The 25,199-nt window shown below is 41.8% G+C and overlaps 1 protein-coding gene across 1 annotated transcript in view; it reads left to right on the plus strand.

The window, feature by feature from the left end:
- The window catches only part of MAN2A1 (mannosidase alpha class 2A member 1), a 74,382-nt gene that overhangs the window by 42,787 nt on the left and 6,396 nt on the right, over positions 1–25,199 (plus strand). The window contains exons 13-21 of the mRNA XM_044445734.1: positions 3,647–3,812; positions 5,622–5,855; positions 5,939–6,061; positions 7,278–7,392; positions 8,384–8,517; positions 10,565–10,706; positions 11,174–11,307; positions 15,283–15,477; positions 23,343–23,453. Coding sequence (XP_044301669.1) covers positions 3,647–3,812; positions 5,622–5,855; positions 5,939–6,061; positions 7,278–7,392; positions 8,384–8,517; positions 10,565–10,706; positions 11,174–11,307; positions 15,283–15,477; positions 23,343–23,453 — 1,354 coding nt within the window. The remainder of the gene's footprint in view (positions 1–3,646; positions 3,813–5,621; positions 5,856–5,938; positions 6,062–7,277; positions 7,393–8,383; positions 8,518–10,564; positions 10,707–11,173; positions 11,308–15,282; positions 15,478–23,342; positions 23,454–25,199) is intronic.

A 25,199-nucleotide genomic window follows, 5' to 3' on the forward strand; every position in this document is an offset into this window, starting at 1 on the left:
CAACTTTTATGAAACAGTGTCCCAACAGATCTATATGAATTCTTTATGAAAGTATATTATTACTTAGAGATAAGTATTTTCCTTGTAAAGGGGTAATACTTTTGCAGTTGTCTGCAGCTGTCTTAGGGCATTTTTTGAAAATACTGGTTCTCTTACATTGTGTGCAGATAATCAATACAGATGTTTCATCCATTCTTTATGGCCTTGTCAGTCCCTGTTTGCGCCTGCTGTTAATGTCCCAGAGACTTCATAAAGGGCAGTAATATTTTATGTGAGTGAAAAACTTTACCGAGTCTTCTCCCTAGTTACAAATCAGGCTAGATTCTTTTTCAAGGAACAGTAGAGGGGCTGTGAAAATGGCGCTAGGAGGAAATTGGCATTTTGGAGAGCACTTTAATGATGGAATAGGCCAAGCCTCACTACTAATTCTGAGGTGAAAATGTTCTGACCGGAAATTTTTTTCTTCAGGGTCTTTCTGACTGATTGAAACAAGACAGCAATTTTAAATTTTTGAAAGAAGAAATCAGTTCCAGCTGTAGACCCTGAGGCAATGCCACACAGAAGTGCTCTGAATGGTGAGAGCAACACAGCTGTTGATTGCCTCTGAAAAAGAGGTAGTTGTTCCGTTTCTCAAAGTTCTTGTCTTGAGCCTAGCATGAACCTTCAGATAGTACCAAAACGTCCCTCAGTAAACCTGCCTCCATGCTTGTTTTTGTGGGTGGGGGTTATATCTAGCCGTTGTCTTCCAAATGGGTGGGTGCAGTAGAGTCATTTTGTCAGTGTGGTATCTCAAGTACTTTAAATCTCAGTTATGCTATAGGTAGCATAAAGTTTAAGTGATAGAATGGTAACTCCAACCAGGGCTAGGACCCTAGAGTCTCTGCCAGTCAGTGTCAAGAGTATTGGGCTAGGAACAGTGGTCTGACTCAGTATGCAGCAGCTTCTGATGAAATACTGCATTGCTTGAAAGCAGTATGATAAATACTATTAGTTGAGGCATATGCACATACAGTTGTGTTTCTGAAACCACTGGACACTCCTGAAATGCGTTTTACAGCTTACCCAAATTGCAAACTTATTTTTGGCTAATTTAAAATATAAGGCCCCTTTACTTGCTGGGTTTCTTTTTGCTTCTACTTTCACCGTTCCTTCCCGCTCTTCCTCAGACAATCTTCGTGCACTACATACTTAATTGTGGTTGACCTCGACTTTTACTTGGGCCAAGAGTTGTCAGTCATCTCTTCTCTGACCTTTTTCCTGCCCTTCCATCAGAGAATGGGTTTGGATATGACATTGTTATGCCTGTCTTGTGCTCTCTCTTTGTTTCATGTGATATGAAACTGTCACCTTTTCTCGATTTGGGTAATGCTGCTGATGCAGTATTAGCATAGGGACCTTCTTGGCAGCAGAGACTAAACAATTCTAATTTGGATGAGGTGGACATTTTCAGCTTCTCTTTGCATCTGTGTTGGGTTTAAAGTGACACTCTTGAAAGATGCATCTTGATAGCTATAATTGAGTTATGCCATGAGCTGAAGTTTTTATCCTGAAACTTTTCCAGAACTTAAATTTCCTTCTATATACTCATTAGATTTTAAGTGCCTTGGGGTAGGGATCTCTCCTATCATTCTTTGTGCATAACTGTGAACTTCGATAGCCATATGTAAGTGCATAAATTATAATAATGTATCTTAATACTAAAGATGTTCATAATGTGTGCACACTTATTTGTATGCAGTTTGTATATAGGAAGCTAATTTATACTGCATAGCAACAACATGTAGAAAATTATATAAGACTTACATATCTTTTCCCTTCAAAAGATTGGTATCATAATTAATTTTAATCAAACACATAGATAAGATCAACTATGAGCTATTGTAGTGCATGAAATGTGCCTCATTATCTGTGGCTGTGTAAAGTAAGCGTGGGGATACATTAGACTTACAGGACCCTGAGAACTGCTAACCAGAACCATGTGCAAAAGAGATGAAATTAGAGCACTCTAAAATTGAGAATTGACTTTGCATAGAGTATCAGAAAGGAATGGGGCTCAAAGCCCTGTCGTACAAAAATCTATTCTTAGTAACCCAGGCTTTCTCCATTTTAGTAGTTTAAATTGAGGTAGTTGTGAGTGGTAGACTGGTAGGTTGCTAAACAATTTGGCATTAGAAATCCTTGCTCGTCTACTGCAGAACACTTAGCGATCTGGTAGTAGATCAGGAGCCACCTTCTGTACTCCCTTGAAATAGAAGGCTTTTATGGACACTTTTCTTGAGGTCAAGATTTCTATACTGGCCTTTTATATTATCTTGGTGATTAAGATCAGGTCACATTTATTAATCCAAGGAAGCAAAAGCTGGGAAACGGGGAAGTTGTAGTGGTGAGATAAAATGCTGGGTGGTGCCCATCCATCACCTATCATTGTGCTTTTTGATGCTCAAGTTTCACTAGTAGTTGTCCCAGTGAACATGTACTTCTCTTCACTATTCCTGTGGTGTAACTCCAAACATTAGGGCTATTTGAATAGTTAACAGTACATTTTTTTCTCATGGTATCCCAGGTTGATGCTAAAAGCAGGTGATTTTATACAAAAACATGATTAAAATGTAGACTAAGCTGATCTTGCTTTTAACTTCTCGCCTAATAGAATATCATATTTCTTTGTATAAATGTCATTTTTGCCATTATTTGTACCATTCCTTTCAAGTTGCAAATCCATCTAAGGTGGCTGGCAAGTAATATCAGTAATGATGTATGAGATCACAATAAACAATATTTTGGAAAGAACAAGTGATCAGAATCCTTGGCATATCAAGCTGGTGATAGAAGGCCTAGTTGTGGGAAGGGGAAGTCCAGCAGCAGTAGGCTCTGAGGTGGTGCTACATGCATCTCTCCCTTCTGAGATCCTTTCTGTAGGAAGGATCATGGTAAATGTCCATGAGGTTTCAGATGGAGCAGCTTCCAAGGTAGTATTCACATACTGTGGCAGTATACTTACTAAGCAATTTACTTTCTAGTTTGTATAAGCATTAACAAAGTAATTTAATAACTTAAAACCTGTGTTGTGGTATGATAGCAGGTAAGAGCAGAAACTGCTAAACTCTGTGCTTTGCCTTTTTCATAGCAATTTTTTTCTAATGTGAGTGACTGTATTTTAGCATGTAGTTTCAGTGTTAGTGCCTATTAATGCTCTGTGTTTTAGGAGAGAACATCTGTCTAGATACTGCAGTCAGCTAGAAGTTGTGGTGTTTTTTTTTTCTTTTTTTGCTTGCTAGGACAATTCTCACCATTAGCTTATAGGTTATACAGAATGAATAGGTTGGATCTGGAGGAGCTTCCTTGGATGAAGGAAGTTCATCTGGATTCAACCCAATGATGCAAAATGGTAAATGAATAGCTAGAGTTGTCTTGTTATAAAGATGGTCATTAAATTCTTTACAGTACATACTTCCCCCAACATACAGGAAACCTGCATATCTTGAAGAATGCAACATAATAAACACACACTTCTCCTTGTTTTCAATATATTCTCAGAATGTACATGCCTTAGATTGTATTCTACCCATGTAATTTATTTTAGGTGAAACAGAAATTTGTCATCAAATTTATTTGCTTTTGTAAAAATTGGCAACGTTTCTTGCAGGTACCTTTTAATTTATAATCCTACAGAACAAGAACGTTCATCAGTGGTTTCAGTCTATGTGAATACACCAAGAGTTAAAGTACTATCACCTTCTGGAAGACCTGTTGTTGTCCAGCTTAGTGCTGTCTGGGATGGAACTGCTAAAATATCATATGAGGCATACCAGGCAAGCTCTTTACATTCTATTTGTGAGCGTTTATTGAACTAGCATGTTAATACATTTGTTTGGGGGTTTTTTTTCTTTTGGAAAGTAGTAGAAGATTAGAATCCATAAGCTAAGATGAACTGCAAAAGAAAGAAAATTAGAACTTACCCATCAGTTTACAATCAAGATAGAAAATGGTCTGATTGCCATATCACAGTAAGCCAGCATGCTGGTGTATTCTGCCAGGCCCTGCCACTTGGTTCCTCCCGCATGCCAGAGTGGCTCAACAAACTGTGGAACTTTCATTTGTATCATGCTGTATATACTAGGAACTCTGGCATACGACGAACTCAAGCATACCTGATGATTCACATGTCAGAATGCACAAACTACAAATGGAAAGTCCACAGTTTTATTGAGCAGCTCCTGCTTGCAGGAGAAGCCAAGCAGGAGCAATTGAGTGTCACAAGGTTATATTCATGATAAGCCTGAGTTCTTTAGAATTCTTGCTTACTGTGACATGCAGACAGGTCTTCCAGAATATTTTAAACTTTTATAAATGGAATACTGAGCTAGGAACAGAAATAAACTTCAGTTCTCCTTATGAGACTTTAAAGATACACAAACCTCTTATAAAACCCTCATAGGATCTTAAATTATTTCCCTAAAATAAGATAATAATATTGCAAAGTATAAATATTAATTCAGCAACTGTTAAATGTCAGCAGAATTACAAAAAGGATAAAACTATGTTGTTTGAACATGTGAAAATGATTTTATTCCTGATTTCTTTTCCGGGCCTTTGCTTGAAGTATGAGGGCACCATCCAGCCCTCCTCTGAACTTGGAGGATAGCAGACCTCCAGTCAAATTTGAGAGGAGCACAGAGGGAGGGAATACTTCCTTTCTTCAAATGGCTGATTCAGCTGTCCTTATCTGCCTGCTTGACATGAGGCTGAGGGGCTGAGGCACTGCCAGGATTCCTTGTAACCCAGCAGAGTCTTGCTCCTCTTCTCCCCACCTGCCGAACTGTCCCTGCCCCAGCTCTGAAGTTCTGCTTGCAACTTCAGAGCTGCAGCCAGCACAGAAAGAACCACACTGAGGGTGTCAAGAGGGCCATCCATTGTTGGAGTCTCAGCTCAGTCCTTTTAACTCATTTCTGAGGTCAGAGCTGGGATTCTGACCTGGTCTATGGCTATCTAGATTGCACCCTTGATTTCTAATCGCATAAACAATTAAACAAAATGAGCATAGCTGATGACATTTGGGTGTTCACCCAAAAGGAGCTGGTACGCATTTTGCTCCTGCTCTGTGAACCTGTCATAAAGAAAATGTTTGCAATGAGTTCAGCATTCTTCAAACCTGGTTGTGATAAAAGGCATGAAAGCATTAAACTAGCATGGTTTGCACATCCCAAATATTTTGGGTTTGATTCACTTCTTTTTTCAGATAAGTTGATCAAACTTAATCAAACTTAATCAAACCCTTCTACTTATAATAGAGAAAAATGAAAATGAGCAATATAGTGACTTTTATGGCAAAAGGCAATCTATTTGAAATATCACAATTGCAGTTAATATTCTTGGGAAAGCCATAGATGCAATAAACTGAAAAGAATGCTGCTAATGTGAGAGTGCGTTTAAACAGCATTATTTTCACATATTCATTCCCAACATTGGTGTTAGTTTTGAATAAGAAATAGTTTCTAGCATTGTGAAATTGGAATCTTAATATAAGTGATCCTTTTGAGAGCCAAATAATTGTGTTTATACTTGGATATAAATCTTGATATTAGAAAGATAGCATTTTCTTTTTTATTATTGTCCAACAGATCTCTTTCTTGACTCATCTGCCACCTTTGGGTTTCGGAGTTTATCAGCTGTTGGAAGGGCTGAGTTCAGAAACAGTATTGGCTGATTATAATCTCTATCATAATGATAAAGCTAAATTGGACAAGCCATACAGAATTTTCAACATTAAAGAGATACAGAATGCTTTGGATGAGATCATGTTAGAAAATTCTTATATGAAAATCTGGTTCTCTGGAAATTCTGGACTAGTAGAGGTAAGTATCCCAACCATTTGAAAATATTTTGACATTGAATCACATTAGGAAGTATCGGTCTCATTCATTGTTTTTTCCCATAGAAAATAAATACAAAAGAAGATAGTAAAAATCATCGTGTAAAGTTGGAGTTTGTTTGGTATGGAACTACAAGTAATAGAGATAAGAGTGGAGCTTATCTCTTCTTACCAGATGGAGAAGCTAAGGTAATATTATATTATGTGGTCTTGCACTTGAGGCGAGCCAAAGAGTAATAGATACATTGAGTGCAGATACATTGGTTCAAGGTGTCCTTCAGCTAGTGGGAAGCTGCTTTTGCTCACAGAAGGGCTGCTATCAGCCTAGTGGAAGAGATTCATGTGAGAAAAGTGGTCCCTATCTGATATGGAGGAAAAGTACAGCAGTGGCTGAGGGACAATATTAGTTGGGCTGTCCCGCACTTGCAAGGAGAGGATCTGATGATGATGTGTGGAGCTCTTTATGAAGGTGGTATGTCTTGCAGCCTGTTGTCTTATATCAATTAAGTGGGATTTGCTGGGTTACAGTCCCCTCCATGAAAGGAGTAAGTCCTTATGGAAGGCCAATGCTGGATCCAGCCCCATAAATTTTTGAATGGACAGTAGAATATGCCTTTTTAAAGAAGAAAAAAAATATGTCTACAAATATCAGACATTTTGGAAAGTGTTTTACTTTTTTTAACCTTCTGCTAAAATAATCTCTAAACATCACTTTATATAAAGAATAGAAAGTAAGAGTATTATCTGAGCCAGGATATACTAAACAATCTGTGTGATAGTGTCAGTCTTCCAGCTTTTTGGTGTTCTTGAAATCTATTTTTTTTTCCTAAACTTCATAAAATAATATTTCAGCCACAAAAAGTAAAAAACCTGAACAATCCAAAGTCAGCTGAAAACTGTTCATTGAATAAGAGTTGGGCCAGTTCTTGTAATTATCAGCATTTGCTGTTTGACGTCTTTACTTCCTCAAACTTAAATGGCTTTAAAAGGGGATCAGATAACTACATAGAACATAAGGCAATGAAGGGCTTCCTGTGATCATGATGAGTATAAACTCCCTGCAGGATTGAAGGCCACTGAAGGATTCATTGGTGGGAGGGGAATGTTGCTATGTCTTGTTTGTGGTTGGCCACTGCAGACAAGTGAATGCTGGACAAGATTGTCCTTTGTTCTGCTCCAGAAGGCTTTTACGTTAAATACTCCCTCCTATAAAGTACTTTCACAAGAGATGTTTCATGCATTTCACAGAGGCAGTGAAAAAGGAAGTGTGGACTTCATGCTTCCCTTTTCCCTACCTTTTTGGTGCTTAGCTGAAGGGAGGTGATGATAGCACCTTCCCTTCAAGCACGACCATAACTGTAGAGATGAGAAATACAAATGTATTTTTTGGTTTGTCTTTGGGCAGCCCTATGTTTTTACTGATCCACCTGTTATACGAGTTACGCATGGAAGGATTTTTTCTGAAGTTACTACTTTTTTCCATCATTTGACTCACACAGTACGACTTTACAAGGTTCATGGTAAGGTAACATTCGCAAATATATTTGTAAAACTGGGTCCCATTTTTTAAGAATTTGAAGTCAGTTGCTCTCTTGTGGTGCGCATGCATGTAGCTGACTGTCCCTTATAAAGATCAAAGTTAGCAATACAGTGGGAGATGTTGGAAATCAGTCTTTTAATCTCGCTCTCTCGCTCTCTCTTTCTCTCTCTCATTTGTATGCCACCCCATAGTCAGAAGGCTCTCTACCGTATTTTAATCTCCCAGATTTACTCAGGCTAGACTATTGTTATACACTGTATGCAGGGCTATCTTTGACATATGTTTGTAAACTTCACTGGGTGTGAATCATAGTGGCCAAATTTTTAACCACTTTGAACAACCAACTCAGACGATGATATTTTGACTGACTTCTGGTTTTGTTCATCAACTCAATATAATGTGCTGGTTTTTACGTTTAAGACTCTATAAACTCTTAAGTGAGTAAATAAAAACATATTTCTACATAAAAGTGTGCTTTCTCTTATGAGTCAGAGGTCATCTTGAAGGCTATTATTTCAGTTATTGCAAATTTTATTAACTATATTTTGAGACATAATACTCCTGTTGATTTCAGCAGAAGTTTGAAAGTATGAAGAAGTGATACTAACTCTGTTAGTGCAGAATTGCTGCATTGCTGTAGGTGACATAAAAGCTAGTTGTAAGCTAGCTCTATTCCAGATCAAAGTAAGGCTATTGCTTTTGGGAATCAGAGGAGAGCAGGAGGAGTGGAATTAGTTAAAATATATCTGTTTCCAGTTATGGTCTTTTGGCCTTATGCTGAGCTTAGCACTTGGGTAGAGGAACAGGGTTAGGGTTGGGGTTATTTATCTATATAGGGATGTGAATACTCTTCATTTTGTGATCCCAGTTGAGCTGCAGAATTCACAGACACTTGACAAGCTGATTGCTGAATGAGGTCATGAGTTTGTCAAGTTAGTTTTGAGAAATCACGAAATCTCTTTTATACTTAGGGGTGGAAGGCCAGTCCCTTGAAATATCCAATATTGTGGACATTAGGGGAGAATACAATCGTGAGATTGCAATGAGAATTTCATCTGATGTAGCAACCCACAACAGATTTTACACTGACCTCAATGGATACCAGGTAATTGTCAAGTAAAAATGTAGTTGTTGATGTTCTAAGTTTAGGAGTCTGTTTATGTTTGGGTCAGTCCATTCTTTGCATAGGTTAAGAAGAAAATATGTTATCTGTCAAAATAAAAACAGGAGGCAGCTTATGCAATAGTTGTTTCCCTTCCTTCCTTTTCCTTAGCAGTCACCAATATACCCCCACCCCAGTCCCAAAAACCCTGTTCTAGGGAGGGGATAGAGGTTGTGAATTATGCAGCTGGAGATGGAAAACACCCCAGATCAGATGGAGGAATGTTGCACAATTGGCTGGCCTTGGCAGTTGTGGAAAACACCCCAAATCAGGTGGAGGAATCTTGCACAACTGGCTGGCCTTGGCAGTTCCCTCCATCCCAATGCACCCCAATGAGACATAGTTCATAATATTCTGAAGGCTCCCCATAACCTCTGGAGAAGCTTTTCAGAGGCCACAGAGAGCTACAGAGGGAAGGATAGGAGAGAAACACAGCACTGAACTTCACACATTCTGTTATTTTGGGTCACTTGGGCTAGACTTAAAAATACCTAACTATTTTTGTCTCTTCATCCAACCCACATGCTTCATTCCTTCTTTTGGTGTTACTTTCTTCATTCAGTTCACTTTATTAATATATGATGGAAGTGATGTTCTTTTTCTTGCTCTCTCAGAATGATGACAGCAGTTTTCTATACCTGTCTTCTTACCTCTGGTTGGACTAAAATCTTGTCTATTAGACTCATTGAAATCAATAGGACTTAAGCTAATCTTGACTAATTTATGACTAGCTAACTTGACTAAGCCATGTTAATTGCAGTGGGCCCCTTCTCACTACAATGAAATCTAGATCCCTTTTCTTTCCTTCCGGCTGGCCGTCCATCCGTCCTTCCTTCCCATAATGTACCATCCTGGCTTCCCATTCCCCCAAGAAGGGAGTTACTAATCAGCATTACGTTGGGTTTGCTTTGTCCCAATGGCCTTTGTAGAATGAAGAAGCTTCATCCAGGCAAGTTCCCTATTTTTTCAGAAAGCTGGTTGCAAGCTCTTGAAGATAATATACTAGAAGATTTATGGACACATGCAGAAAAGTTAGTTAATTATATGTAAACCCTGCTGCTTGATCATTTCCTCCTGCACTAATTTTCTCAGTCACTGAGTGTCATCTTAAAGTGTATATCAGTCTGGATAGTTTGAGAGGTCTGGGGACACTGCCCCATCCCTAGTGTCCTGCACCTCCCCTTCTGCCAAAAAGTGTTTAAAAACAAGGTTATTTTGAAAGGAAAGCTTGCCTGGTGCTTACAGTGATGTCATTTAGACAAATGTAGATGGTTTTTATTATTTTAGATTTTATATAAAGTGCTTAGAGCTTTTTGTTACAATTTATTAACACCATATTTTATACTTACATTGTTAGCTTTCATGTGATGAGGGCAGACACATGGGGGTTTTTTCCCAAGTCTTGGTAAAAATAATCAGTTTCCAACCATCATTAATAACATGATATTAGTGAAATAAATACAAATGGGGCAAGCTTCATGAATAGTTTTAAAGCACGCATATGCTCAACAGCAAGAAAAATGGCTAAATCAGAAAGATCATATTATCCTTTTTTCACATTCTTAATGTTTAATATGTAAGGGACAAAGGTTTTGTTTTTCCTGCATTTTTAATACAATATATTTTAAAGACAAGCCCAGTCATATTATCTTTCCAAATAAAGGAATGCTGTTCTTTCATAGTTAGTATACTTCACAGAGATGTTGTGTTTTCATGAAATGTTTTAACAGTAATTTTGTTCACACCTAGAAAGTAATTTGAGTTTTGTCTCTTGTGAGTATTGAGTGTGTGAAAGTATTTGTCTCCCATTAATCAAAACATGACTCAGCCGGTAGTCTTCTAATTTTGGGATGGGTCATTTGGTTTTGCCATCTGTAGAACGAAGTATAGAATTCCCAGTTGTCATTGTTTCCTTGTAGCAAAAGCAATTTCCTATTTGTCTTATCTGAATTGTCAATGAAGTTCACTGGAATCACTCTTGAAAATGTAGATTCAGCCCAGACAGACAATGAGCAAATTGCCTCTTCAAGCAAATATTTATCCAATGACTACAGTGGCTTATGTCCAGGATAGCAAGATTCGTTTGTCTCTTCACTCTGCTCAGTCTCTTGGAGTTGCGAGCTTAAAAAGTGGTAAGTAACTGTAGGAAGGTTTCTGTGTTGAAAATAGACCAGATTATGCTGATCACATGTCGCACACTAATTCCATGGTATCCTCATAGGCCGATCAAGGGTCTCTAAGTAGTTATGGTGTTTACTAAAGCAGCAGAGGGGGAAGTAGCATAATCAGAAGTATGAGCATCTTGGCCTGTCAGTTTGATAGTCTTTTATAAATATTTTCGGTTAGAGAAGCCCAAAGTATTCCACATTGTACATTTTTTTACTATAAGTATTATAACCATAGTTTTTGTGTTATTATGAAAAAAACACCTCTTGCATACTGGTTAACATTTACTATCTTTCATGTGTGTGAAAGATACAGCATGTTTTGTATCTTTTTCAACTGACGTGATTCAGGTATTTATGCATGTTAGTAAAGTCAAAATAAGTCCTTTTTTCTTTTTTTGTCTTGTTTTTTGTTTGTTTGTTTTGTTTTTCAGGACAATTAGAAGTCATCATGGATCGTCGACTTATGCAGGATGACAATCGAGGCTTAGGACAAGGTGTTCAAGATAACAAAATCACAGCTAATCTATTCCGAATTCTTTTGGAAAAAAGAAATAGAGTAGATACGGTAGGACAAGTGTTACAAATATTCATATTCTGCTATTAACAATCACTTTAGTGTGGACTATTTGCCTCAAAAGTATATATGTATCACATAAGTATAAGTTAGGATTATCGATATATCTTGATGCAGTAATCTTTCAGTATGCATATTTAGGTTCATGCAAGTTCTTATTTGTGGTCTCTGTGCATTCAACATATGGACTCTGCACCTGCACAAGACTTGTTGTCAGGAAGATTTCCTAGCTAGACTTGTTTTGATAGGAGCCCTTCCCCTCCCACCCCTGGTGTTTCTGGAAGTGGTTGCCACATACTTCTTCAGTTCCTTTCTAACCACCATGGTGGGTGCCTCAAGTCATTCCTCTGCTGCTAGTTGTTGCTTTCCCCTAACTCATGCTCTTTTTATTCTTTGCTCCTAATTCAACTCTAATTCTTGTCCCTTACCTTTTTTACCTAAACCTACCCTGATTAAAAAATCTTCAAAACTTAAAAACCCCTTGTCTGTCATCTTCTATCTCACCTTCCATCCCTGACACTCTCATATCCTTTCTGCTCCTTTTCTTCCCTGATGGCTCTCAAGGCCCCATATCAGAAGTACATTTGTTGCAGCAGCATGTTGTCCCCAAGAGATGGACATTCACTCTGCTCTTTCTGCCTGGGAGAGGAGCACCTTGTGGAGGCTTCTGCATATTACCTGGTGTTCACAGAACAGGCCTGGAAGATCACAGCAAGCAGACTGCAGGCTGAACTCTGGAACATCACCTCCAGCCCTCCAACTCAGCCAGGCCTGCAGAGTAGGAACACCTGACCATATTCCAGATTTTAGCATCAACACTTCACCTGCAATTGCAGAGGCTCTTCCAGCCACACCGTCCACCCCATTTACCTCAGGACTCCTGGGTATTTATAGGGACAAGAAAATGGCCAAAAAGGCCAAGAAGATGCCAGAGTTGGAGAGGGCCAAGCACAACAAATGGCCTTAGGTGCACCACTCCCTATCAATGCCAAGGGTGATTCTGCCATGAGCTGACCCGAACCAGCCCGTACTGCTGATGAATCAAATCTCAGCAGTGTCAATTTCGGAGGGTGAGATCTGTGACTTGTCACCAGGTACCCCAGCTTACCCTCCATATGAAGTCTCCCCACAGTGGTCATTCTGCACCTCCCCTTCCCAAAGCAGGGCAGGGACCAGCAGTTACCTCACCTCATCCCACCACAGTCATCTCACCTCCTCAGCATGGTGAAGTCTTTTTTCCCAGCACAGTCCTTCACCCAGTCTGGCTGCTGCCTGTGTGATCATTTGTGGTCTTCCCTCTCTGTTTGGAACCAGGGAGCATACTTGCCAACTCCACAATGATGCCAGCCAGGTTGAGAGGAGAGCAAACTCCATGGAGGCTGGGAATGGCCGGCTACTCTGTGTTGTTGGCATGATGGGGTGCAGCAGGGCACCAGCAACAGTATCTCATGTCTGCTCCATGTCTCCTGATCAAGGCTGAACACACCCTTTGTTCCCAGAGGACTATGTCACCAACACACAAGTTGACTCAGTTGGACAATCTCCTCACTGGATATGGTCATCATGTTGCTGGAACTCACCCCCTCCCCAGGTCACGGAATGCCTCTCTGAGCAAATTCTCCAGGTGGCAGCTTCACTCACACTGAAGACACAGCAGCACATGTGGTCTTCAGTGTCATTTGGACAGAGGATACAGTGCATCAATCCTCTTCCTTCCAAACCTCCTAAATTCTGTGAAGGAGAACTCGAAGACAATGGCACAGCTGGCACTGAGATCCAAAGGGCTTGAGGGGATGTACCATGTCCAGGAGAAGTTGATTCCTGCTACAGCATCCCAAGCCCAATTCAGTAATTGTGAAGTCAGCACAGAGATAATTGCAAAGGGAACACTCAGCACCGGTTGACAAAGAGGGACATCGGCTGGACATGGCAGCACACTGAGTTTATACAGACATATCAGGCGGCAGGAATGGGGGCTTCCACCAAAACTAGTGTAGCTAGGAAATCTCTGCAGCAGGCAACATGTAGACACATAGCCCATATGTATGAATGCACAGATGACCACTTGAAGAACAGTAGTTACAGGTAAGCAGGCTGAATTTACTGCATGTATCTGTGGAATGTCATAAACATTTTTCAGTTGTTTCTCATTTAGATGATTCCTAATCTTGTTAAACTATTTGTTTCGCAAGTTCATTTCTCTCTTCCTAGAAAATAATGTGAATATAGAACCAATAATTTTCTTCAGCAAAACGTAATCTCAACTTATACTCCATTGTGTTTGTAAATGCTAGAGAGACAGATCCCTAAAAGACAAACACATTGTTTGGCATAAGTTTCACGGCCCAGGGACTTGTTAGATGCCTAAAGTGGTAGTGGTTCTGACACCTGTGGATACACAGTGTATATATGTCTTTTATGAGGCATAAAGGTGAAGCAATGCAAAAGCAAGCTATACAGGGCACACATAAATACAGATTCTGCAGCATTCTGGAAGCTTCCAGGATTTGTTCAGACAAAATTGCGCAGTGTGAAATTGGCTCATGAATTTCATTTTGGCAGTTTCATTCTTAAACTTTGTGGGGGAGAAGGAATATGGCAACTAAGGTCTGCTACAGACTGCTGGGAGCTTGAAAAGTTGTAGGAATGTGAGGTCACTGCAAGTCTTTTGTATTTAGGGAAGCACATGGAGCCTTTGTTATGCACTTGACCTTATGGGTTCATTCTCCCTTCTGCCTGTGGAAGGGGGAGGAGAATGACAGGGAAAGGAACTGTGACAGTGTGACAGGCCAATTTTCCTCTATTCCAACTGATCAGTGGTGGAATGAAATGCTGGCTGGCAGTGAGGATAATGCATTCGCCTTCCTGAAAGTGAAATGCTCCAGAAGGATTTTTGCATCATGAATTTATCTGCTATTGATTGAAAAGTCATACGGATATACACATTTGCACAGTGAGCTTGAGAAATGAGTGTACAATCCCAGCAATATTGATTGAAATGCCTTCATTTTCCAGAGCCTTAACTGATATGATGAAGCTAAACATTACCCTGGTCCATGATGCAGTTGCATGGTGTTATATTGGGATGCCAGTGAAGTCTAAAGTGATAGGAATTACAATGCTTGTCAGGCATGACTGAGGTGTATTAGGTCACTTAGCTAAATAATACACAAAACCAAAACACATAATCCAGTAAATCATGAGATGGTACCTCATTTTGGGAGATCAGAGGGCATATGGTGTACTCATTCAGCAGGGACCAGCTTGACAGAAGGATGCAAAGGCTCTCCACTGCAGTGGGGAACATGTTCCTTTGTGGTTTGCATTCAGGCTCCCAGTGATCAGCTAAGCATTCCTAAATCCTTAATACTTAGTCTTTTGCAGTTTGCATATAGTAAGCATTTAATTTTTACATGTTGATGTATGAATATTCCCCACACATGCATCCACCTGAACATGTTGAGCCAAGGCATCCAAAAATTCATATGCACATGTGTGAGAGAGACACAGACAGTAAAAGCAGAAGTGATGCATGCACCAGGGCACGGTCTAATAGGTCAAACTGTGTGCATCCCAATTGTGCAAAAATTTCTTTTGGCTGGTGCTTATGCCTCCTTTTGTTAATAAAGCAAACAGACAAAACATTGGCACTGCATTTTTTGAATCCGTGCTAACTTTAAAGTATAGTCAGCATCTCTCCTCTTCTCTGTTCTTAGATGAGCATTATATGGTTGAAAAAGGCAGAAAGCCGCTAGAGTAAAAAGAGTGGGAGAAAGGTTAACTAACATCTCTATTAGTTTTCACACACCAGAAATCTGTGACTATTATTATGACAGCTGGGTGCAGGTAATGATTTATAGACTATTAGTTTTATCCCCCAGGTTCATATATCAATAAAAATAGATGCAGATATGTTCAGCACACCAAATCTGCAAATAGTTCACGACTGCCTTGTATTTTTGATAGGAAGAAGAAAAGGCTTCAGTCAGTTATCTTTCTCTGCTTAGTCACATAACGTCATCTTTCATAAATCATCCTGTGATTCCAATGGTTACCTCTGCAGACACTGGTGTCCCACCTCTTTTGAGCACCTTTTCACCACTAGTTTCATCCATGCCCTGTGATATGCATCTGGTTAACCTAAGGACAATACAGTCAATGGTAAGTTGAAAGAAATACTGCTGTAGGGCTCCTTTCAGATATACTTCAATTGTTGTTTATTTCTGGAAATGCTCTTTATAGAATTTCTAGAATGTGTTGCCAGAGAGAATTGAGTATTCATTTAGCATCATTTGCTCCTAAACACACAAAATCTGATACATTTTTGTCATCTTGGTGTCCAGTTGGTGTCAAAGAGCAGTGGAGTACTGGCATGGTATAGTCACATGGGGAAATAGGAGCTTGAGTTTTGTATAATCTTGTATTTGAAACCGATGGGATTGTAACTCTCAAATAGTACTTTGCAATTTAGCTGCATCCTCTTATGAATATAGTTTTACAGATGTGGTCTACCTTTTTCCACAACGCAAACAGCATTTACTTATGGAAATTAATTTGTTATGTAAATAGGTTTTCATTATGTGAGTCTACTGAAGTAGGGAGTGATAAATATATCTTATAAACCACAAACTACCAGTTTTGAACCAGCAACAAAAATGTGAATTTCTTTCACTAATGATGCATGTTACTGTGATGATAAACTGTAACATATTTAAAATACTCTCAAATTGCAAAATACTCAGTTTGTGTGTTAGTAGCATTAATATCCTAACTTAGCTTTAAACCAAACAGCAAACCACTTGTTTTTCAGTAACTAAGAGGAACCAGAGAACCTTTCCAAACTACCACCCTCCCTGTCCTGCTTGCCATCCAGTGTAGTTTCTTTTTCTCCATAAAGTAAGAGAGGGGTAGTTCTTCTTCGTGGTCTCTGTGCAACAGGCTCTGTGCACAGGTACAGTACAGGTACTGTACCTGTGCAGAGCCTGTTGCCGGCCAGAACACCCAAGCTGCAACGGTTTTTGGCGGGAATTCCGCACCCCTCCCCCCTGGTGCTATATAAGGCGGAGCACCGCCATTTTCCTCAGTCTTCTTTCGACCGCTAATCGCATTGCCTCGAGCCATTACCTTGTCTTCTCGTATCTGCTTGTTCTAAATCATTTTTCTTACCCAGTTGAATCCAAGTTACTTCTCCTTGTTTCCAGTTAATTCTTTCCTCTTTCTGTTCTATATATATATATATTTATATAAATAGTATATTTCTTCTCTTTCTTCTCTTTACGTTGCTATCCCTTCGGCGATGGGTCAGTGTGCGGCGTTTTGAAAGTGTTCGAAATGTGGGGCTAAAATGTCCCTGGCAGATCCTCACGAGCTCTGCCTCCTTTGTTTAGGAGAAGGGCATCGCACAGATAAAGGCAGACATTGCTTGGCCTTTACCAAACAGGCCAGGAAAAATCGAGTGAACAGGCTGAGAAAGATCCTCTAGGATCAAGCCTTGCAGGCCTCTAATGAGCTTGCCCCTCAATCTGTGTTGAGCTGGGCCTTCCATGGTAACCTCCCCTTGACCATCCGGGGGAGTGGCTTCCGAGGAGATCTCTCGCTCCTCCCACTCCTTGCGCAAACAAAAGGAGAAGCGGAAGCGTTCCATTCATGGAGATCCGTTGGTCCTGAAAAAGGCCAAAAAGGACAATTCGGGCAAGGCTACTAAGAAGCGCAGATCCACTCCGGAACCGCGAAGGGACTCGGACCCGACCGTCTTACTGGTCCCGACGGCACCTTCGGTCCCGACAGCCTCAGCACCGACGCCGAGAGAAATGATGCAAGTCACACCGCCGGGATCCCCACAGAGGGTTGAGCCTGTGGACCCGATTATGCTACATCCACCCGAACCAGTCGTTCACGGGTTGATGTCCGACGGGGAGATTCGTGATTCCCCCCCGAGGTCCTTGCCATGCCAACTGGCCCGTTCACTGACCCCAATGCCATCCTCTCCTGAGGCTTCCAAGAGGACTATGGTGATCGAACCCAACAGACAACAGCGTTCATCGGGACAGTCCACTAGGTCATGGATTCCGATGCCGTGTGAAGGACCAGAGGCATCTCAGCCTCAATACTGGGGGCCACCTCCGTTCGGCTGTAACATGCCTAGGGATGATGGTCCCGACAATCCAGAGAGAGGGCTCCATCTACCTCGGCCCCGATGAACTCCCGCCATCCTCCTTCTCCGGCGCATTCATCCTCTAGTCCGCCCTCTCCATATGATTCCGAATCAGAGGACTCTGATGACTGTTCTACATCTCCGGTAGCAGTCATCTCCACCCAGGGACTTGGGTCACCAGAGGAGTCCTACACTACCTTTGGGGAGCTCATGGGCCGACTGACAAGAGCTTTGGAGATAGAGGTTGAGCATCAACCCAACACAAATAAGGACAACTTCTGTGACATTGTCTGCAAAGAACAGTCATTGGCAATTACCATTCCGTTGATTACGACTTTGTGGGAGGCTATGGAAGAGACATGGACCTTCCCCGACCAACCTCAGTTGACCTCGCGGAGGTACGAGTCCATGTACAAGCTCAGAGAACAGGACATTCCCTTCCTTCTGCAACATCCAAAGCCCAATTCGATTGTTGTCAAATCATATCAAGGGCGGGACAATAGAGAGCACTCAGCCCCCAAGGATAGAGAAGGGCGGAAAATTGACCTCATGGTGAGGCAAATTTACACAGCAATGGGACTGGGCTTGAGAATTTCAAATTACGAGGCAACGATGGCGAGGTATCAGTAATGCAGCGACTGGACTCGATTACCTCATCCATCCCAGAACAATAACGTGATCTCGCCATGTTTTTTTTTCGAGCAGCGATGCAGCTGGCGATACAGCAGCTCACCAAGCCTGTCATCATGTTGACTGCGATTCTCACGCCCTAGTGGGCTTGGTTGCTCTCCGGAGGCATGCCTGGTTACGTTCGTGCAACTTCCCAGAAGAGACTAAGAAAAGGATCGAGGGAATGCCATTTGACGGTTCGGGCCTCTTCCATGATCGGATGGACCACAAGCTCGAGCATATCTATAATGCTCGAGCCACTGCCAGGAAAATGGAAATCCCCGGCTCGAACCGTCGTAAGTGGCAGCAACCTAGATACCATAGATATCAGCCATACCATGGGTACCAGCCACGCCAGCAACAGTTTCCTCAGTGGCAACAGCGAAACCTTTTGCAACCAGCTGCTCAATATCAACAGGGCCACCATCGCCAGCCTGTTGATAAGAGGCAACGTTGACGGACACTGCGAACCCATCTTCTCTCTCCTTCTACACCCCTCCCCCCTCCCTACGGGGGCCGGCTACAAAGCCAACTCCCTCTTTGGGAGACCATCACATCTGATAAATGGGTCCTTTCCATAGTTGAATTTGGGTACAGAATCGAGTTTGATGTTGTTCCTCCTTCGGAACCGATCTCATACACCGCATCATCAAAAATTCTTAGAGAAGAAGTATCTCAATTACTCCAGAATGGAGCAATCTGCCAAATTTTGCACTCTGATGGACTTTGCGGTTTCTACTCAAGATATTTCACGGTACCGAAGAAAGATGGTGGCTCATGCCCCATGCTTGATCTAAGAGGTGTCAACACCTTTATCATGACTAGAAAATTCCGTATGACCACCCTACAAAACATTCTCCCCTGCTAGAGAGAGATGATTGGTTTGCGTTTATTGACTTAAAGGATGCCTATTTTCATATCGGCATCCACCCATTTTTTAGAAGGTTTCTCCGATTCACAGTCAGTCCCGACATTTTTTAATATAATGTACTTCCTTTCGGACTTGCCACAGCCCCTAGAGTATTCACAAAATGCATGGCTCCGATATGTGCTCACCTTTGCCAATGAGAACTCCAAATTTATCCATATTTGGACGATTGGCTTATAGTCTCTTCTTCTCGGGACTGACATGTGGCAGATGTTCACACCACATGCGCTCTTCTGGAAGACTTGGGACTCCTTATTAATACCTAGAAATCCTGTCTCACTCCTTCACAGGTCATCGAGTTTATAGGAGCACAACTTAATTCGGTTCGAGCCCGGGCATATTTACCATGAACCCGTATGGACAGACTTTGCTCAATAGCCTGTCGGGTCCAAAGAAGCGGACGGGTTCAGGCATTACTCATACAAAAACTGTTGGGCCATATGGCATCCACAATCGTCATAGTTCCCAATACCAGACTACGAATGCGGCCACTTCAGCTGTGGTTCAGTGTGGCTTTTCAGCCCCTCCACGATTCGTCAAGACGGCTTCTTCTTCTGCCCACTTCAGTTCGCCAGACGCTAACTTGGTGGATGGACCCTGACAGTCTCACGGTCGGCGTCCCATTTCACCAGCAACAGCCTTCCATTTTGCTCCACACAGATGTGTCCCATATGGGATGGGGAGCACACTTCTCTAACCTACGAACACAAGGCATCTGGCAAGCACATGAGAGAGTAAATCACATCAACTTCCTCGAGCTACTGGCAGTGTTCAAAGCACTACGATCTTTCAAACCCATGCTTCAAAACCGATCAGTACAGGTAGCCTCTGAGAACACAGTTACCGTATTTTACCTGAACAAACAAGGCGGTACAAAATGGATACCGTTAGCTCAGCTATCCATGCAGATCTGGGACTGGTGTATCCCCAGGGGGATTTCGCTAACGGCAATCCATCTTGCGGGGATTCACAACCAGGAGGCAGACACCCTGAGCAGGAAGATGTTGTCGACCCACAAGTGGGAACTGGATGATCAAGTGTGCAGAGACCTTTTTACCCGGTGGGGTACCCTGACTGTAGATCTGTTCGCGACAGCGTCGAATTCGAAGTGCATGACCTACTGTTCCAGGGAGGGAACGGGTCCGAACTCATTAGGGGACGCATTAATGGTGAGTTGGTCGAATTCATTCCTGTACACCTATCCACCAATCCCGTTGATCACTCGCACTCTGGAGAAAGCTGCTCGGGACTGGGCGCACCTGATTCTCATTACTCCTTGGTGGCCTCACCAGCCCTGGTTCTCGACCGCTCTCAGGCTGTCAAGACACATGTTCTGTCGTCTGCCACGAATTCCTCACCTGATTATGCAGGGGAAGGGGACAATCCTTCACCTCGACCTCAATACTCTCAACCTTACCACGTGGCTCCGGCACTAGCTGTCACGGTCGACCCCAACGTGCTTCCACAGAACTCCTCGGTCCTGACACCAGAACGTCAGTCGGTACTGAGAGAACCTGCCCGATTATCTTCCGACGCTACATCACGGCGAGAGATCGACTTTATCTTACAATCCGCCCTTTGACCGTCCACTCGCCAATCGTATGAGGCAAAATGGAAATGCTTTACTGCGTTTGCAGAAGTGAATCATTTTACCCCAGAATTAGCTTCCATTGATAATATCCTCCACTTTCTGCTTTCTCTACATCAATTGGGACTTAAACCTACATCAATTAAATCTATATTGCAGCTATATCACACTTCCATGGTTCCCTTTTGGATTCATCCATGTTCTCCCATGCACTCATCCGTCGATTCTTTAAGGGGCTGCAAAATCGCCACCCTCCAATCCAACCATTGGTACCAACTTGGAGTCTGTCTGTAGTCCTCCATGCACTCACTAGAGCTCCCTTCGAACCTCTCGCGATGACAGACCTGAGACTGCTATCTTGGAAAGTAGCCTTCTTGGTCGCCAGAACTTCAGCGAGAAGGGCAAGTGAACTATCTGCTCTCCGCATGGATCCACCATATCTTAATTTCCATAAAGAGAAAGTAGTGCTCCGTATCAACCCAGCGTTCCTTCCCAAGGTGGCCACACTGTTCCACATCAACCAGGTCATTGTGCTTCCAGTATTCTTCCCATCCCCGTCCACACCAATAGAGAAATCTCCTCACTCCCTTGATGTGTGCCGATGCTTAGCTTTCTATCGGTCACGTACAGAAAGCTTCAGAAAGACTAAATGCCTGTTCGTCAGATACTCCGACCCTGATAAAGGTGCACCTCTTTCTGCACAGAGACTATCAAAATGGATAGTCCAGACTATTGAACTGGCTTATAAACTGGTGAAAATGGACCTTCCTGTACAGGGCCAAGGCAGCCTTGTCAGCCTTCTTGTCGGGCATTCCACTGCTGGATATCTGTAAAGCGGCTACATGGCAACTCCCTGTACCTTTACCAAACAGTACAGGTTTGATGTCCGGGCCAGGCAGGACTGCTCCTTTGGACGGGCCGTCCTATCATCTATCCTTCACTGACGACACCGACCCACCTCCGGTGAGTGAAGCTTGTTAATCATCCATTATGTGTGATGCACAGAGACCACAAAGAAGAAAGTCAGGTTACTTACCTGTAACTGTTGTTCTTCGAGTGGTCATCTGTGCAGTCACACAACCTGCCCTCCAGCCCCACTCAGTGTCGAGGGATGGGATAGTAGTCTTTCTTTCTATCGACTTCTCTGATGAGTGGTACGCTCCGCTAGGGGGCGATCTACCGGTCTCCAGAGACTCCAGAGACTGAGGAAAATGGTGGGTGCTCCGCCTTATATAGCACCAGGGAGGAGGGGTGCGGAGTTCCCGCCAAAAACCATTGCAGCTTGGGTGTTCTGGCCGGCAACATGCTCTCGCACAGTACTGCGACAGTACCCAGTCGCAGTACCCATTATGTGTGACTGCACAGATGACCACTCGAAGAATGACAGTTACAGGTAAGTAACCTGACTTTCCGCTTTCAAAATATTGTCATATTCCTGTTCACAGCTCTAAATAAGTGCACCAAGCAGGATAGGGAGATAGTGGACAGCCTTTAAAATGTTAATATTTTATAAAGCAAATTGTCTTCCACTGTCTACTGCTTTATGGACAGTGAGGAACAAAGTGGTTCAGTCAGAGGGATAGATGAGTAGCAGTCCATAGTTTAATGCTGGGGACATCCCCTTGCTACAAGCTGTGGTGCCTGCCAATAGCGTAATTGGCCTTTAAAGTCAAGACATGGAGGACAAGTCTATCAGTGGTTTGAAGGGTAATGGCTCTGTGGAACCACTAGTTCTAGAGCTCCTGCTGCTGCTGCTGCTGCTAAGTAAATTTGCATAAAAGTAGTCCGTTAGCATAATGCTCTCTGGGTGGCCATTGCAATAAAATATTAGTAATAACATTAATGAAATTATGCAATCAAAATACTGTAATAATAGCTAATATGCCACTGGGTGTCAATTGTGAGAGAGCAGTGGCACCCGGGGAATGGTTTTACCTCCTTGTGTGCTTCCCATGGGCACTTGGTTGACCACTGTGGGAAACAAAAGGCTGGGCTAGATGTACATTTCATCTGATCCAGCACTGCTATTCACTGCAGCAGGAGAGCATGCAGTCTCCAAAGAAATTTCTCTGTAGGTATATAAACCACTGCTTTCCCAACTGAGTGACAGAATTTTTTTGACAATCAGGAACTGCTGCTATGTTTGTTAACGGAACCCACCACACGCCCTTTGTGTGCTAATTTATTGCAAGTTGTAGTCCTTGAATGAAAAATTTGCACGTTTCCTTTTGCTGAATTAAATTGAATTTTCTGTTCTGGTTATTGAAGAGGATATTTTAGTTTCATCTGATAAATTTTTTGGCTCTATTTTTGGCATTTCTGCCAAGTGAATCCAATAGTATATGAAGGGTTTTTTCTTCATCTTTTTGTGCTGTTTTAGAATATTAGTCTATAGTCTATTTTGGATAAAAGATTATTTTTAGATAACACATACCAATGTGAAGCATTAAACTTAAATATAATTACACTTATAAATTGTTGGAGCCAGTAGTAGAATTACAGCATACAGCACCTTAGCCCTTCACACAGGTGCTGTTTTTAACATAGTACTTAGCAATACATGATGCTTAGAAACCAGCCACTTCAGAATCCCTAATGAAATTCTGGCAGTCAGAATTCAATGGTTTGTTGTTCATCCCCTACATCTGTTAATTTCTGTCACACAAATCCTATTTTCTTTTCCCTAGGCTGATTCAGGGCCCTCTGAAGAAGCAGCCCTGATTGTTCACAGGAAGGGTTTTGACTGTAGGATCACAAACACAGACCTGGGTCTTCTGTGCTCTACAACTCAGGGAAAGGTATTCTGTAATATTTTAACCTAGTATATAAGGTGGTTGAAAAATAAGTGGGTGTTTTTTAACCCCTGCTTTTAACCCCATGCATAACATCTACTTCAGAAAGTTTCTTCAGTTTTAAAAGAAGTTTGCCATCTTCTTTTGGGAAACACATGGTAGAAGCTCCCTTGAGTGAATGTTGGACATTTAGAGAGCAATCCTATGCTCTCAGGCGAGCATCCCAGGGATCATGGAATTCTGCAAAGCCCACCCTTTGAAGCCACAGACACCATAGAATGTTGGAGGGGGGCTCCAGCATCTGATCCTCCATAGCTGTGACAGAATTGACTACTCCAGCTGCTTTCCAAGATTGCAGAACTACTTCAGAGATGTCTGAAAGGAGGGAGGTGAGGGAAGAGCAGAGCAGAGCCCAGCCCAGGCTGTGAAAAATCCTGTGGCCTTTCCAGCTGCAGCACTTGCTTTAGGCAGTCTCAGAGGCCTCCTTCGAGTATAGACAGCCCAGAGGAGTGTAAATCGCCTTCGTCTCTCTCCCATTCTGCATCGGTAGCCTGGCATGGTATTGGTCCCACTGAAGCCTCTGAATTTGGAGACTTCTGTCTAACAAGGGGGCAACTCACAGGATTGCATTCTTATTTTTAAATGTTGGAGCTTATCTTAACATGCTTCTACTTGGGCTGTAGAGAATTGGGAAGCTATAGAGGAAAAGGAAGTGGGACAGGAAGAACATGTTCAACATTTAGGCTCATGCTGGCAATAGGTCATTTAATGAAGGGATAATGGTTATTTTTTCATAGAATTTTAATGACATTTGTTTCCATTCTCACGACTTTATTTTACTAGTTTCTTTGTTTCTGATTCTCTAACACTGTGATCATCATATTTTGGCTATTGCTTCTTCAAAATCAGCTGCAAGCACAAAGCAGATAGCCATTTATAATGTCAAATTCCTTGTTTGTAGAAATGTAAAATGCAATGGTTACCTAAATATGGCTTCTACCTTAAGCGAGAGGAAAAAATAAACAACTTTATTTGATGGTAGATACAAAAGTAAAGAGAAACATGACAGTTTTTATATTAACTGGAGAATAATTTTAGATAACCTAGGTGAAATGGTCAATGAGGCCAATTTGGATAGACATTATTGTATCACATGACTAGAAGAAATGTAGCTCTGAATGTTTGTCTTCAGGTGATAGAAAATAATATTTCAGTTTTAGCATCTCACTCTTGAATGAAAGGCTATAATGCAAAATTGAACTGAATAATAGCAATCAGTCTCAGAAAATCTTTCAACGTAGCCGTTGTTCAAGTTTATGCATCATCAACAGATGCTCAACGAGAAGGAATCGAAAACTTTCATGCAAGTGTCCAAGAGGAAATGGATGACACACCAAAGCAAGACATGCTGATAATCTTAGGTGTGTGGAATGCAGAGGCAGGAAACAAAGTAGAACCTAGTGTTATGGGAGAATTTGGCCTAAGGGTCAGAAATGAAACAGAAGACTGACACACTGACTTCTGTGAAGCCAACCATCAGTTTATCGAAAATACATCTTTCAGGCAACCAATCAAACAACTGTGCATATGGGGATCACCAGATGGCCAATACAGAAATCAAATAGACTACGTATCTGGAAGCAGCTGAAGGAGACTTGATATTTTATTTATTTATTTATTTATTTATTTATTTATTTATTTATTTATTTATTTATTTATTAAAACATTTCTATGCCGCCCCTTGCCGAGGCC

Source organism: Varanus komodoensis, unplaced genomic scaffold, assembly GCF_004798865.1.
Source record: "Varanus komodoensis strain SLA01 unplaced genomic scaffold, ASM479886v1 scaffold5, whole genome shotgun sequence".
Lineage (NCBI taxonomy): Eukaryota > Metazoa > Chordata > Lepidosauria > Squamata > Varanidae > Varanus > Varanus komodoensis.